This window comes from Macaca thibetana, chromosome 2, assembly GCF_024542745.1.
Source record: "Macaca thibetana thibetana isolate TM-01 chromosome 2, ASM2454274v1, whole genome shotgun sequence".
NCBI lineage: Eukaryota > Metazoa > Chordata > Mammalia > Primates > Cercopithecidae > Macaca > Macaca thibetana.
The window spans coordinates 61,448,781-61,464,910 of NC_065579.1; the positions used below are offsets into that span (position 1 = coordinate 61,448,781).

General features: G+C 44.6%; 1 protein-coding gene across 1 annotated transcript; it reads right to left on the reverse strand.

Moving 5' to 3' along the window:
• Positions 1 to 10,992: 10,992 nt before the first annotated feature.
• Positions 10,993 to 12,112, reverse strand: LOC126948938 (P2Y purinoceptor 3-like). Its single transcript, XM_050781375.1, is given in 4 exon segments — positions 10,993 to 11,058; positions 11,060 to 11,129; positions 11,131 to 11,435; positions 11,438 to 12,112. Coding segments are annotated over 4 exon segments (1,116 nt in total).
• Between the last annotated feature and the right edge of the window lie 4,018 nt (positions 12,113 to 16,130).

The following is a 16,130-nucleotide window of genomic DNA, read 5'->3' on the forward strand; positions in this document are numbered from 1 at the left end:
ACTGGATCATGGGGGCAGTTTCTCCCATGCTGTTCTCATGATAGTGAGGGAATTCTCATGAGAGTTGATGGTTTAAAAGTGTGGCACTTCCCCTTCACGCTCTCTGTCTCTCCTACCACCATGTAAGATGTGCCTTGCTTCCCCTTTGCCTTCTTCTATGATTTTAAGTTTCCTGAGGCCTCCCAGCCATGTGGAAGTGTGAGTCAATTGAACCACTTTAATTTACAAATTACCTAGTCTCAGGTAGTATCTTTATGGCAGTGAGAAGTGACTAACACATGTGTCATTATTGAGTTGTTAGTTCTTTAGGCTCTGACTGCCATATGACTGTTTTAGCACATGGGTGTTGAATATTGACCTCACAAGTGCGGGAGAGTGCAGGAAGTCCACACTACTTCTGCTGGAAGGCCCATGTGGCCTGGCCTCTTGCCTTGTCTCTCCACTGCCTCTGTGCCCCAGCCACAGTGAGCTGCTTACATGTTTTCAAATGGGTTGTGTTCCTTTCCCTCCCAGCGGGTTTGTCCACGCTGCTCCCTTTGCTTAGAATGTTTTCTCCAAGGCTCTCTAGAACCTGTTTTTGCCTGATTTACACTAGAAAACCTTAGCCCCCAGCCCAGAACCATTCTTTCTCATGGAAGCTCTTCCAGATCCTTCAAGCTGTACTGGGTTCTTCTAAATTGCTGTGATCTTGCAGTTTTCCTTTTTAGCTTATTATCTGTGATAATGTGGATGTGGGTGTCTCTGTCTTCCTTAGATTGTAAGCTCTTTGAGGGCAGGGACTGCATCTGTTTTGTTATTGATGATTGTATCGATAGTGCCTAGCAAATGTAGGCACAAAATAAATATTTTTTTGAATGATAATAAAAAGAGTAAATTAGAATAACTCTTTTGGAGGATGAATTGGCAATATGAATAAAAAGTCATAAAAGGGGGATGGTGGTGGACTGCCTGCATTTTGGCTTAGCAATTCCATTGCTGATAACTTGTCCTAAAGAAACCATCAGATAAATATACATGTAAATATATTTTAAGAAAGTGTCTTCACTGCCGGATTTTATAATAGCCTAAAGTATAATAGAAAGCCACTCTAATTTACAATAATAGGGGATTTGTTAAGTACATCATATTACATACCTAAAGTGAAATATTAAGTAGTCATTAAATGGTTTTGTTAGAGAACATATTAACATGGAATAATGTTGATGGCATTTTTACACAGAAGATTCATAGTGGTGCCATTTTTATAAAAACAAATGTATCTGCACAATATGTACACCAGTGTCTCTGAATGATGAGTTTCTATTGGCTTATTTATATTTTCTGATTTTTTCACAATAACTCTTTATTGTGTAATGAAGGTTTTAAAAACCCCACCAAGAATATAATTCAATGCAAGTTTGAGTTCTGCTCTTTTAAAAAAGTGATAATGTTCAGAAGGGAGGAAAGTAACAGGTAGTGTTTTTCAAAGAACTCTGGGGGTGAAGATGTGGGAGTTCAACAGTGCCATGAGTTAGAAATCAAATTTGCATTGCCAGGAATAAAATTGCATGTAAAGGGAATTTTCAGAGACAAAACGGAAGATAATGGCATCAAGGATAAATAAAACAATGCCTTTATTTTTTAGTCCTGGTATTCACTGATAGCAAACAACAGCCCCAGCTTGTGTGCATGCTGCTTATGATATCTGGAAGGCCTCAACTCCAGCCTCATATCCTTTGCCCTCTTCCATCTGAGTGTTCCTGAGTGCCCCAGTGGGGATTTGGTTGTAGGCCTTCAGTGGTGATTTGCTGCCAAAATGTTCATGGAAGAAAGCTTTGAGTTTTGGTAAGAAATACTAAAAAGCCCTGACATCATGTAGGCCAGACAGCCAAACTTACCATAACTTACTAGCAGCATTCATTTCTTTCAAGTATGTTAGTGTACATGATCATGTACTCCTGTGCACATGTCTTTTCTTCAGTGGATCTGTATCAGTTCCAGGTTTTGGCAGCTGCCTGCTGCAGTGATCTACTGTGTTCCCTAAACTAGAACATAGAAAGTTCTAGTTTATTTTTCAGCACTTAGATTTTTAAAATGCCCTCGTAGATTTGGCAGGTTTATTGTGTGATGAAAATCAGTGGACCTACAGGGCATTTCATTTCACATTATCATGTACTTATAGGCATTTGTCATTTTGTCTTTTTGAAGAGGATCACCCTTGGTGATCCTGGGGCACTCAGGAACACTCAAATGGAAGAGGGCAAAGGATATGAGGCTGGAGTTGAGGCCTTCCAGATATCATGAGCAGCAAGCACACAAGTTGGAGCTGTTGTTTGCTACCAGTGAATACTAGGACTAAAAAATAAAGGCATTGTTTCATTTATCCTTGATGCCATTATCTTCCGTTTTGTCTCTGAAAATCACCCTTGGAGACTTGGTGCATGTCTCCCAAGTTTTACCACGTAGTAGCTTTTGTGTTTCCATTTTCTTATTAGTGAAATAGAAGATCACTAGAGTTCCTTCTGTAGTACTCTCATTCTTAATTTATGAAACATAAGGGTATGGCTAATATATGTTAGATGTGTATTGGTGGATGACCTAAAACATCTATAGATGTATCTCTCCATACCTTGTGTAGTTGATGGGTTGGGCAAGCTGGACCCTCCAGGATTGCATTCACATTACTGTGGTAAGTAAATGAAGCACCCTGGAGGGGCAACAGAATGCCCTCTGGAATTTCTAAGAGTCCATGACTTATCCCAAACAGCTGAATGTATGGGCTAAGTTCTTGCAGGTCTTGCTCCCTTCCCCCAATATTGAGGCTTGTTTAGTTTTCCAAGGAAAATCTGATTATTGTAGGGGTTCTATGTCTTACCATGTTTAGATAGTTTTTTTTTTTTTTTTTTTTTTTTTTTTTTTTTTTTTTTTTTTTTTTTTTTGAGACGGAGTCTCGCTCTGTCGCCCAGGCTGGGGTGCAGTGGCCAGATCTCAGCTCACTGCAAGCTCTGCCTCCCGGGTTTATGCCATTCTCCTGCCTCAGCCTCCCGAGTAGCTGGGACTACAGGCGCCTGCCACCTCGCCCGGCTAGTTTTTTGTATTTTTTAGTAGAGATGGGGTTTCACCGTGTTAGCCAGGATGGTCTTGATTTCCTGACCTCGTGATCCACACGTCTCGGCCTCCCAAAGTGTTGGGATTACAGGCTTGAGCCGCCGCGCCCAGCTGTTTAGATAGTTTTTAACCTTTGGAAGCCAACTCTGTCTGCCCTGGGGAAGAAGTAAAAAATTTCAGGACCAAAGGGAACCCCCCTACCTCTAGCCCAGTAGAGCCCAGATTTCACAGGGTAAAGTGAACAAGAGATGGACAGTGGATAGAGTGGTTGGGAGGAGGATGAGAGAGAGGCTGTGCTGGAGCTGGAAACAACAGGGCTCAAGAACTGGGAAGAGAAAAGTGGCTGGAGGTAGTAGGAAAGTGGGCCTGGCAGCAGGTCATCCCAGGATTTTAGAGTCATGCCCATGATGTGGAGTGAGTGTTAGAGGGAAGGTAAGAGTCCTCTTCTGGCTCTGGCAGGGTCCATGGAGGTAGAGACCAGACTTAGTGGACGGGAGGGTGCAGGGAATGGGCCTGAAGGCAGTCATATTATCTCTTAAAATGTTTTCCATGACTTCCATTTTTTTTTTAGAATTCTGTGAATTTTAATAGAGATTTGTGCTATGACACCACAATTAGGATGCAGAACAAATAGTTCCTTAATGTTTCAAAGGAAAAACATTAAAATTGCCTTTTAAGATAACATGTATGTGTTCTCTTCATGTGGAAATATTTGAGTTACCTTAGGAAGTTCTAGTTTATCTTTCAGCACTTAGATTTTTAAAATGCTTTTCGAGTCTAATGGCTAAGTACATACATTTTTATGATCATGCTACTTAATGTTTCGTAGACAATTTTTCACCTTTTGACATTTCTGAAATTGGGATGTGTCTTATCTTTGTTAGCATCTCATGATTCAAAGGAGTACAGTAGTGGGGAAGACCAAGCATGATGCTTGTGGCGATGTCATGTTGCTTGCTGAGTAAGACATGCATGGGCTTCTGGGTCTTCGCTTCTGGCATCATTGACTCCAAGGCTCTTTGCTAGACCTGGCAACTCAGAGATGTGGAAGGCATGGACCACCTTGCTCAAGGGTCTTATGAATGAGTGGGGAAATGGACAGAGGATCAGTGATTCAGTGACTCTCATACAGCGTGATGAGGGCTGTCAGAGCAATGACAAGACTTAATAAGGTTCAGAGAACCTAGGACACCTGCATGATTTGAAGAGGAAGTGGTCTTTGAGCTGTATTGTAAAGGGTGAGTAGGCTAGTTCATCTAAAGGACAGAAGGAGCAGGAGGGGAGGGAGGAGGAGAAGATGTCCCAGAGCTAATCCTGAGAGAGGCTGCTGGTTAATGGAAATGAAGTGAAAGTGGCATGTGGGGCGCTCAGCTGTGCAAGGCAGATCACTGAAGTCTGTCTTCATGTTCAGGATTGTGATCGTAATCTTTTGAGCTTCTGGAAGATATTTATGCTGGTGATTCTCGAGATAGGATTTGAATTTTAGAAAGATGACCCTTTAAGTAGTAGGAAGGGAATGGATTGGGGGTTGAGGGGAACAAGTTTGGAGGCAGGAAAATGGTTAATAGGTTGGAGCATTGAAGCTAGAGACATGATGGGCCTTGAAGTAAGGCAGTGGCAGTGAAGATGGAAAGGAGGGACCAGTGCTCATAATGCTTGGAAGGCTGAACTGACAGGTGATCATTTGCTGGATGTGAGGTGAGGGAGAGGCCAGAGTTAAGGACAACACCCAGATTCCTGCCTAGGGTGGACAGTGGTGCCATTCGGCCATCAAGACCACAGGCGAGAAGGTGCAGGGTTGGGAGGAAAATGAGTTTAGTTTTGGCATTGCGGAGCTTGTGGTGCCCGAGATTTGTATGAACAGGAACATGGGTTCAAAATGTGAGAGAGGATTGCTCTGAGGAGTGATTTGGGAGCCATCGGGGAGTCAATGAGATTGCCCAGAAAGAATGTGGGATGAGGTGATAAGAGGGCCAAGGACAGTCCTGGGTCACATCCACTCACTGGGTGGGAGCAGGGAGAGATGCAGTCTATGGAAGCTAAAGAGGGTTTAAGAGGGAGTGAGTGGGCTGGGCACGGTGGCTCATGCCTGTAATCCCAGCACTTTGGGAGGCCGAGGTGAGTGGATCACCTGAGGTCAGGAGTTCAGGACCAGCCTGGCCAATATAGTGAAACCCCGTCTCTACTAAAAATACAAAAATTAGCTGGGCGTGGTGGTGAGTGTCTGTCATCCCAGCTACTTGGGAGGCTGAGGCAGGAGAATTGCTTGAACCCAGGAGGCGGAGGTCGCAGTGAGCCAAGATGCCAAGATTGTGCCGTTGCACTCCACGCTGGGTGACAATAGTGAAACTCCGTCTCAAAAAAAAAAAAAAAAAAAAGGGAGTGAGTGACAGTGTCAAATGCCAAGAAAGGTAGAGAGGATAGGGGCTGACAGTGTTCATTTAACTTGCAACTGGCAAGTCATTAGTTTGTTTTTGAGAGGAATTTCAGTGGACTGGAGTGGTGGGGTAGGCAGCAGCCACGGTGTAATGATTTGGAGTGTGAATTCCAGGTAGAAATTACAGTAAAAATTGTAGCCTGCCCTTGCAAGAAACTAGACTATAAAAGAAGAGAGTGTAAGATCTTCAGAGGCAGCTTCTTTGATTGTCGGGTTAATGCTTTATAAAGGCCTCTTTATTAATGTGTTTTTCTACTTGCAGAGTGGAACATTCTCAGACTCTGTGATTCTTTAATTTTCTTGACGTGGCACTCTTTGCTTTTTGTTCATGATTTAACCACTATAAAAATGCCCAGCTACAGCTTGCTGCAAGAACATACATTTGGCTTTTTATCATGGAATTCTTTTTGAGGCCATTACCTTTGAAGTTGTTTGATACATTTAAAAAAGTCCTCAACAAAACAAACGTTGGGAAGTACAAATACTAAAGAGATTTTACTTGTTTATAGGAAAGTAAAATAATGAGAATACATAACTTTATCAGCTCAGGTTATGCTTAATTGCAAGCAATTAAAAACTATCTGCTTTTTATTGCCTTTGAAATATGGGATAAAAAGAAAAAGTGAGAATGCTTGCAGGTTGTGTGTCCTGGAACTGCTTTGAATTGAAGTTGGTGGGTGTTGGAACAAATAAATCCCAAACAACTTGTGATTTAGTTTTATAGGCACACATTCATAAATTGGATTTTTCAGTAATTCCAGAAAAGCACACACAGGAGAAGCATTTGCTATGTATTCATTTATTCCACGATGATTTAGTGAGCACCCATATGCTCAAGCCTCTGCTAGATCTGGGGGTGAGGGAGATAAGAGGATTTAAATAATGCTTCTCATACTTTGCGGAAAGGGAGATGTGCTAAGAGGGGTGTGGAGGATGGTCAGAGAAGGGAAGGCCTTCTGTTGGGTGATCACAGGAGGCTTCTTGGAAGAGGTGGCATTTGAGCTGTTTGCTGAGAGACAGACAACTGTTACAACTGTTCATTCTCTTTGACTAGTTTGTTTCATGTTAACACCCTTGACTTCTCTGTGTCTTGACACTGTTTACTTATGTGATTTTCTGATGCTTTGTTATCTGAGAGCAACTCCTCTCCTCTGCTCTGTCAGCACTTTCTGTGATTCCTGTGTATCCTAGGTCTTTTGTTCTTTTTCTTCACTTCTCTCTCAGAGATACCCTTTTCTGATTCAGCTCTGAATATTTGCCTACCCAGTTGGCCCCAAACCCAGAGCTTGAGATTCAGTTGTCTCTCAACCTCCACCCTGCATTTCCAACTTGAGGTCTCACTAGCAGCTCACAGTAGCTTGTGTGAATCTGAGGTCTCCCTAACAGCACACAGTCCCCTCCCTCCCTTCCTCCCTTGTCCACCCACTGAGTACTAGGTGCTAGTTGATCATTCTTCTGATTCCTGTGGCTCAGAGTCTCAGAGTAGTTTTTGTTATGTCTCCCTACCAGTCGTGTTTAAATAATCATTTTATTTCTGTTTTTTTCAATATGTTTAAAAATTTTAGTTCTCCTTATGCCACCTTAGTCCTGTCTGTTATCTGCATTCTTGGATCCCTGCAGTGGTCTTCTAAATATCAATCATCTTTCCTTTCATGATTGACATCACCAGTGCTCACTGCCTGCCACACTTGCAATGTTGCTGGGATACCATGTTCTATGGGTTGACAAATGGAGTTGTGAGGGAGATAAAACAGACCTGAAATGATAAAGGAGTCCATGTCAACTTCAAGGGAATAAGCCCCGTGGGAGAGTCAGCAGTGCAGAGATCTGAGGCAATTGGAGGATGCTGAGTCCATGGCCTGTGGAAGTTGGGAACGTAGGCATTTGGAGAAGGCTTTGTCAGGGATTGTAGAGATGTAGACGGCAGGCCCGTGGCAAAATGTGGGAGAGGTTGGAAGCCACGGGGTGTGGTGGGAAAGCCGTGAATTGAAGAGTTCAGCTGGGACTAGACTGTGACAGGGCTAGCATGTCAGTGTGAGGGAGCTGGGCTTTATTCTGTAGAAGTGAAGATATGGGGGAGAGTGGACAGTTGGGGAAGGTGGGATGTATGGAACTGAAAGAAAATCTGGAGATGCCGTGAAGGGAAAGGAGATGCTGTGAAGGGAAGGGAGGCCAGTGTGGAGACTTTGCAGGAGTCTAAGCTGTGATGTTTTCTTTAATTCGTTCAAAACATGGGGGCTGCCAGATTAAGTTTCTAAATCATGACTTTGATCCTACTACACTTCTGCTGAAATGCCGTTGGTGATTCCTCCTGGTGTGAGAAGTGGTTCTTTCACTGGCATGAGGGGGCTTCATCATCACATGTCAGCCTGCTCTTCCAGCATTGTCTCCAACTCCTTGCCTTCAGGAACCAACCAGTGACTTTCACACAATTAAATTTGCTCACAGTGATCTCTCTTTCCATTTTTTCCACTGCTTGGGACATTCTCCTGGTTGAAGTTTCTCCCAGCCTTCAGGTACTCTTAGGCTCTTCATGGCCCTCTCAGCCTGAGTGTTCACAGTCCCCTTTTAAACTCCTCTAATGCTTACTGCCTGTATTATTCATTTTGATAATCAACAACTGACATAATTTCTTCTGTAGCTGCTTAAGCTGTTAGTTAGTAGCCATATTGTTGTTTGTATGTTTTTATATTTTGCTTCTCCAACAGTCTGTACCTTCCTTAAGGGTTGGGATTGTGTTTGGCACTTTTGTCCCTTGCTATAGCTATCATATTTTCATCCAATATGAAAATAGCCCCAGTCACTGTATTTTGAACATCATAGTATTTGCTGACCTTTGGTTTTGTTTTAACCTGTCCAAACAATCAGGAAGATTATAGAAGATTCTAAGGGCCCAGGGGGATAACAGATTTGAGGATCCCAGCTTTCCCCAGGATGGAGGGCATTGAATGGGTAAATTCAGAAAGGACTTTTGTTTTGTTTTGTTTTTCTGGTTTTCTTATCCGCTTCTATAGGTGAGTTTTCTGTTATCACAAAGGAAGTGACGAATTTCTTCTTGCCTCAGGTTTGACAGTGGATTCTTGGTTCTACTTACAATGGGGTCCTTTTCCCGAAGGGATAGCCTAGTTTGATCCTAGTCTCTTGAGATAATTGTCCCTGAAAACTCAGGATATGATGTCAACTAAGTTAAACTTTTTTGATCCTAACTGTCCAGAAATAAGTTAAAAATGGATGTTTATACTTTGCTGTTAAGTAGGTCAAAAAACTGCAGAAGCAATTTAGCCTTATATGGATCGGAGAAATAATTGCAAGCACATAGGTTAACAAGAACTTAAAGACAGGAAATCTTTGGCTAGGAGTGTAATGTATTTGCCTTTTAGACAAAGACAGTGCATCCTGAGGAGTCTACATTAGTTTTCTTTCCACCTCCAGGGTTGAAAGGCTGGTGGGCATAGAGGTAGTGGCTTTATGGCATGTGGGCTGGCTCCAAACCTTTCTTGGGGGAGCCTGGTGTACCAGTTCTCCAGTAATGTGAAACCTTATTAATTTGTAAGGGTGATAATTGGGACTGTAACTCAGCTGAAACTTGCCTATGTGTTATGCAAAGAAAGGACCAGAAATTAATGATATAAGCGAGAGAGCTGAGAGAATGTTCAAAAGAGCAAACATTTTAAGCTCTCTCAGCTCCTATAGAAACATTTATTTATGTGGAAACAGCTGACCTGCTAATTAGAAAACATCCTTGCCTATTCATTAAACCAATTATCCTGAGGAATTCTGCTAAGCAACACTTAGTCCAGTTCTAATTATTGTGTGTCCTTGAAGGGAAAAAACTGTACTTTTAGAATAAAATGTTATAATGTAGGCATACGGATGGTTTACTCAGACATTTCCCATAATTGGAGTGAGATAGTAATGAGGGGTTATGCTGGTTTCTTTTAAAAAGAATTTAACCACCTTCTCTTCATAGGGAGATTAGTGAATTATTAGATAATGTATTTTTAAGTGTTTTGCTCTTGTCTCCCAGGCTGGAGTGCAGTGGCGTAGTTTGGGCTCACTGCAACCTGCACCTCCTGGGTTCGAGCAATTCTCCTGCCTCAGCCTCCCAAGTAGCTGGGACTATAGGCACCCACCACCGTGCCCAGCTAATTTTTGTATTTTTAGTAAAGATGGGATTTCCCCATGTTGGCCAGGCTGGTCTTGAACTCCTGACCTCAGGTGATCTGCCCGCCTTGGCCTCCCAAAGCACTGGGATTACGGGCATGAGCCACTGCTCTTGGCCTAGATAATGTTATGTGTAGACCTGAGAAATCCTTGGAAATCATTATTGTTAAAAATAAGAAGTTTTTTTTAAGGGTTATCTTTTTGGATTACCTTGAGTCTTAACTAAAAAAAATCTTTTTAGGGAATAAACATCATTATGACTTAAGACATTGATGAAGTTTTTTTTTTTTTTTTCGTAAACTCCGACATCATGTTTAAATTTAAATAAAAATGAAGTGAATCAGTTTTCTTGCAGCCGCTTTACTCTGTATCTCCCATTTTATCCCGCAGAGCTTTTCCTAACAAGAACACTGGTTAAGCAATGTAGTGCAAGAACACACAAGTTCTCCTCAGTGTTCTGCAGATAACAGCAATTGTATGAACAAGCGAGCTGGCCTAAAATGAGGAGTCGGTGCTGTCAAGGAGAACTTGGGCCGGCTCTAGGCTGGTGTTTGGATGGGGGCATACCTTTCAGTTTTAGGAGCGTGTGCCTCGGAGGCCACTGCCTGACTTTGAAAGCTCCATTCAACCCTGTCATCTGGGCATTCTCCCACTGGGTAAGCTTGGAAAGTTACTTCACACTGTGTGTGTCAATTTCCTTCTCTGTAAATGGAGGAAACAATGGCCTCCACCACAAGGGGCTACTGTGAGGATTAAATGAGTTCCGCCATGCAAAGGTGCTCCTTCATAGTAAGGTTTCATTTTGCAGGTCCATTTGCTCACTCATTCATTCAGCCCCTATCTATTGTGCCCTTACTATGTGCCAGGCCCTGCTATGGAGGCTGGGGGATCAGCCATCAGAGGAGATCTCTGTCCTATTGGAGCCTATACTTCAGTGGAAAGAGATCATAAATAAGTAAATGAATCAATAAGTCCAGGTAGTAATAAATGTTGCAAAGACAATATATAAGGAAATAGAGTGATTGGGTTATGAGGAGAGAGGTCAACATTAGCTATGGTGGGCAGGAGTGGCCTCTGAGAAGGTGACATTTGAGCTGAGACCTGAATGACAAGAGACCAATGAGAGCTCTCTTTAAAATAAGAAAGTTTTCTTTCCTTTGTTTTGGTGGCTCTCTCCATACTCTTATTTTAAACTCACTTAACATCAGTATAAAAGTGTCCTTTGCACTTTTAGGAGGTCTTGACCCCCTCTCCCACCAGCACTCATCTGTGTTCAAACAAGTTGTTGCTAGTGGTGTTAGGGCTCATTTTCCCCAAGCTTCACCTTGGCAGTATCCAGATCTGTTCACCCCTGGGAATTTCTTCCTTCCCCACAGCTGGATGCTTGCCCACCTTGTTCTGCCTCAGTTTCTGGAGGAGCCTGACTCTATTGTTGCCCCCCAAAAGAAAGTACAGGACTGGGTTGAGGCAGCTGCTGACACTCACCAGCGGCCTCCATATCTTGTGGGCCACACTGGCTGCCCTCAAGAGCTGGCAGTCCTGAGAAAGCAGAAAGCGGATGGTGAGGTAGAAGGAGCGAGTGACATGGAAGGGCACAAAACAGAGGGTGAAGAGGCCACACACCAGTAGGATGGTCCGGATGGACTTGGCTCGGGCTGCGTTGCCTGTCCTCATGTGGTTTTCCTCTGGCTTGGTCAGGCTCCTGACCATCAGTGAATAGCACACCAAAATGACCAAGGTGGGAAAGACAAAGCCAGACAACGTCAGAACTACGCCATAGGCAAAATACCGGTCAAAATTCTCTGGGTTGGTCGTGTCATAGCAGATCATCTGGCCATTGATGTAGTCCGTGTGGGAGAAGGCCAGTGTGGGCAGCAGCTGGAGGACCACCAGGGCCCAGGTGGCGCCGGTGCCCAGCCAGGCATGCCTGCGGGTCCGGTAGGGCAGCGAACGCAGCGGGTGGCACACACCTAGGAAGCGGTGCACAGAGATGCAGGTCAGCAGCAGGATGCTGCCGTAAAGGTTGGCATAGAACAGGAAGCGCACCAGCTTGCAGAGCAGCTCCCCGAAGGGCCACCTGTCATCTAGTGAGTAGGTGATGATGAGGAAGGGCAATGTCAGCACATAAAGCAGGTCAGCCACCATCAGGTTCACCAGATAGATGGTGGCACAGCTCCAGCGCTTGGTTTGGCACCAGGAGAGCCACAAGACAGTGCCATTTAGTGGCAGCCCTAGGATAAAGATGATACTGTAGGTCAGGGAGAGGTAGACTTGCTTGTACTTCTCTGACAACTGGCAGAGACCTTGGTCCTGTGACGTGTTAGTGTCCAGCTTCTCCATGTCCTGGGAGGCTTCCTTCAGGGGCAGAGCTCCACAACAGCTCCCGCTTCTGCTTCCCCTGGAAGGAAACAAAATGGACAGCATAGCATCATGACCTCAGCCTGGCATTCAACTTTGTCTCCCAAAGTCTAGTCAGAGACCTTGTTTGAAAGAGACCAATCCCAGGAAAATAGAGGAATTTTTTTTTTTTTTTTTTTTTTTTTTTTTTTTTTTTTTTTTTTTTGACGGCGTCTCGCTCTGTCACCCAGGCTGGAGTGCAGTGGCCAGATCTCAGCTCACTGCAAGCTCTGCCTCCCGGGTTTATGCCATTCTCCTGCCTCAGCCTCCTGAGTAGCTGGGACTACAGGAGGCCGCCACCTCTCCCGGCTAGTTTTTTGTATTTTTTAGTAGAGATGGGGTTTCACCGTGTTAGCCAGGATGGTCTTGATTTCCTGACCTCGTGATCTGCCCGTCTCGGCCTCCCAAAGTGCTGGGATTACAGGCTTGAGCCACGGAAAATAGAGTATTAAACGAGGGCCAAACAATCTTCCAAAGCTGGGCTTCCAGACTTACCAGGTCCAAAGGGCTGGCCTTACATTGACTTGTACGCTGTCTACTCTAGGCTGGGTTGTGATGGAAATGGTGGTGGGATGACACTGTCATTTAAACAGGGTACTCAGAACCTCCAGCTCTGTGGCTCCTCCTCCTGCTAGAATCCTTTGCATAGAGTCAGGAAATCTCCAAGGGGAGGTATTCTAGCCAGAGAAGCAGATATATTTCCAGGGGCTGAAACTGCCTACAATTTGATCCTAACCACACAGACCATAGTAGAGTAGAAAGTGACCCTTGGGGATTAGAGAGGATTAGGGAAAGTGCAGGTTTTGCCTACAGGCTCTGCTGGAGGATTTTGATTTGTATCTCTTTCAGGATTTCTTAACTGAGAATTTGAATACTGGGGCTGATTTGCTTATTAACCACCTTAGCATCCGAGCATCCAAGAAAACAAATCTAAGCCATGAAGCCAGGTGCAGCTTCTTCCTTACTCCTTCCTTGCTGACAAAGTAGATGCAATAGGTGGGCCTAAGTAGCTAAGGAAGCCATGTGTGGAGCGTGAAGGGGAGCCAGTGTGTGGGCCAGCCAATCAGCATGGAGCCCACAGGAACTGAAAGATGTTTAACTCTGGGGCTTCATATTAGAGGCTTAATATTTAGAAAGATAGGTTAAAACAAGGGAAGAGAGAAAAGCATAAGTTAGGTAATTTGGGGATAAGTTGAGTGTTGCCTGCAAACTTCCATATAGAGAGAACCAAAGAAACAGACACTTCATTCACTCCGTCAATCAACAAACGTTTATTGAGCATTTGTTGAGTCAGGCACTGGGGATACGAACATGAGTAAGATACAGCTCTTGCTTTCCAGGAACTCACAGTCTAGTGGGGGAAGACATAAATGGATACAGCTGATTGTAATATGATGTGAAAAATGGTCAACAAAGTGTGTGAAAATCAGCAGGATACAGTGAATTCTCCCCTGAGGGAATTGAGGGCAGTCTTCTTAGAATAGGCAGCATTTGAACTGCTTGGGAGAAGAAACATGAGCTTGTTAGCAGAGATGGGTGAGAGGCATTGGGTAGGGGGAACTGCACAACCAAGGGAATGGAAGCTGAAAGGGTACAGTGTGTCCAGGGAGGGCAGGAGAGTCAGCTGCTGGAAGGAGGTTGTCTTAACAGTGATGGGATACGGCTACTGTGATGGTCAGTTTCAGGTACCAACTTGACTGGGTTAAGGGTATGCCTTTGAAGGTGTTTCTGACAGAGATTAGCGTGTGAGTCCGTGGACTGAGGAAGATCTACCCTCACCCAGTGTGAGCGGGCCCCATCCAATCAGGTTGAGGGCCTGGACAGAAGAAAAAATGGCAGAGGAAAAGCGTATTCACTGTTTGTACTGGAGCTGGGACACTCTTTTCCTGCCCTTGGACATCAGAACTCCAGGTTCGCTGGCATTTGGACTCTGGGACTTGCACCGTCCGCCCTCTGGGTTCTCAGGCCTTCAGCTTCAGACAGTTACACCATTGGCTTCCCCGATTCTGAGGCCTTTTGACTCAGAATGTGCCACACAGCTGGCATCCCTGCTTCCCCTGCTGGCAGACGGCATATTGTCCGACTTCTTGGCCCCATAACTGCTCAAGCCAGCTCCTATAGCAAATCCCCTCTCCTGTATCTGTATAGGAGATATAGATGGCAACATGGACCTGGGCCTGAAACAGAGGGAGTTACTGGTCACCAGTGCAGGGCTGTTGAAGTGCACGCAGGTGAGAGATGATCAGTATCCTAAGCAAGGCCAATGCAGGGTGGAGGCAGAGAAGGAGACGCTGCTGAGGCAGGAGTGATGGGCCTCATTGCATGTGAGGCATGAGCCAGATGAGTTGAGGGTGTTTGAGCTCTACAGTGTTGAGGACTGTGTGGGTGGTGAGTGTCTGAGGTGAGCACGAGGCTGAGGACGGGCGTTCTGAAGTTGGTGGCGGGGGACGGTGGCTCTTCATGCCTCAGCCTGCTGAAGGGCTCACCACCCTGCTCCCTGGCTTTAAAATCTGGAGAGCAAAGCTTTTATGACTGGGCGAGTAAAAAGGCCATTGTCATTCATTTTGTACCCTATGATTTGTTCATGCTGGGGGGCTGGAAAATGCTTAGGCATTTCTAGTGAAGTTGCCTTCCCATCTCAGTGTCAGCTCTTGGAGGGAAGCCGAGGAGGGAATCCACCATTATTTAGCACTGACTTGGGTCTGGCAGTCCACCCACGTGATCTTACTTAATCCTCAGAACAACCTTGTGAGCAAAACATTATTACCTCTGTTTCATGATGAGGAAATTGAGAGTCAGAGAACCCTCTAGGGCCCATTAAGATCCTTAGTCTAGTAGGCAGTACTCTGATCTGGCCCCTGGGCTAATGCCCTTCAAAGGACTGTTTTGGTGTAGTGAGAAGTGCTCAAATCCCACCTCTGCCAGGGGCGAGTATGCCTTCTCAAGCACTCACCGTATCTCTGAGCCACGATTTCCTCAGCTCTTGTAAAATGAGACAATCCCTTTCTGGGGAGACTGCTGTGAGAATTACCTAGAAGAGAGGCAAGTGCCCCACAGGGCAGCCACAAGGGAGAGAACCATCTTCCCATCTCTTCCCTCTCCCTCTTTTAGAGACAGTGGTACCCTGGAGACCTGAGCTCTTTGGTTTATGTGGCTGGGTGAGAGGCCAGGTGTGGCTTTGCTACCCCAGGATGGACAGGGTCACTTTATTCCTGTCTGTTACTGTCTGTGAACCCAATTTTGTCTACCACCAATTCATATATTGAAGCCCTAACCCCAGAGTGACTGAATTTGGAGTAAGAAAGTAATTACGGTTAAATGAGGTCATAAGGATGGGGCCTAGTCTGATATGATTAGTGTTCTTATTAAAAGGGACACTGGCTGGGCACGGTGGCTCACGCCTGTAATCCCAGCACTTTGGGAGGCAGAGGTGGGAGGATCATTTCAGGTCAGGAATTTGAGACCAGCCTGGCCAACATGATGAAACCCCATCGCTACTAGAAATACAAAAATTAGCTGGGCATGGCTGTGTGCGCCTGTAATCCCAGCTACTCGAGAGGCTGAGGCAGGAGAATTGCTTGAACCTGGGAGGCGGAGGTTGCAGTGAGCCCGGATTGTGCCACTGGACTCCAGCCTGGGTGACAGAGTGGGACTCCATCTCAGGAAAAAAAAAAAAAGGACACCAAAAAGCTTGCTGTCTCTGCCATGTGAACACATGGAATTAAATCTGTGAATTGACTTTAGCATTTAATATTTTATCTCCATCTGGAGAATGTCTTGAACAAGTGAAACCATTTGATGGAGTCTCATAAATGCCTTCAGACAGTAGAAGTTTGTTTTTACAAGTTTTTAAAAATAGTAACTTGATTCATATGTATAATTCTTAATTTGCAAAGACGAACTAGGGACTTATTTACATCACAGCATAATTATTTGATTTTTTAACAGATTCATATAAGGGGGGCGCCCTGGGTACAATTAATTAGGTGGTGGATTAAAGTAGCAGGTGGTTTGTTTGGAATTAATTTTCTAATGCGTTTCAAAT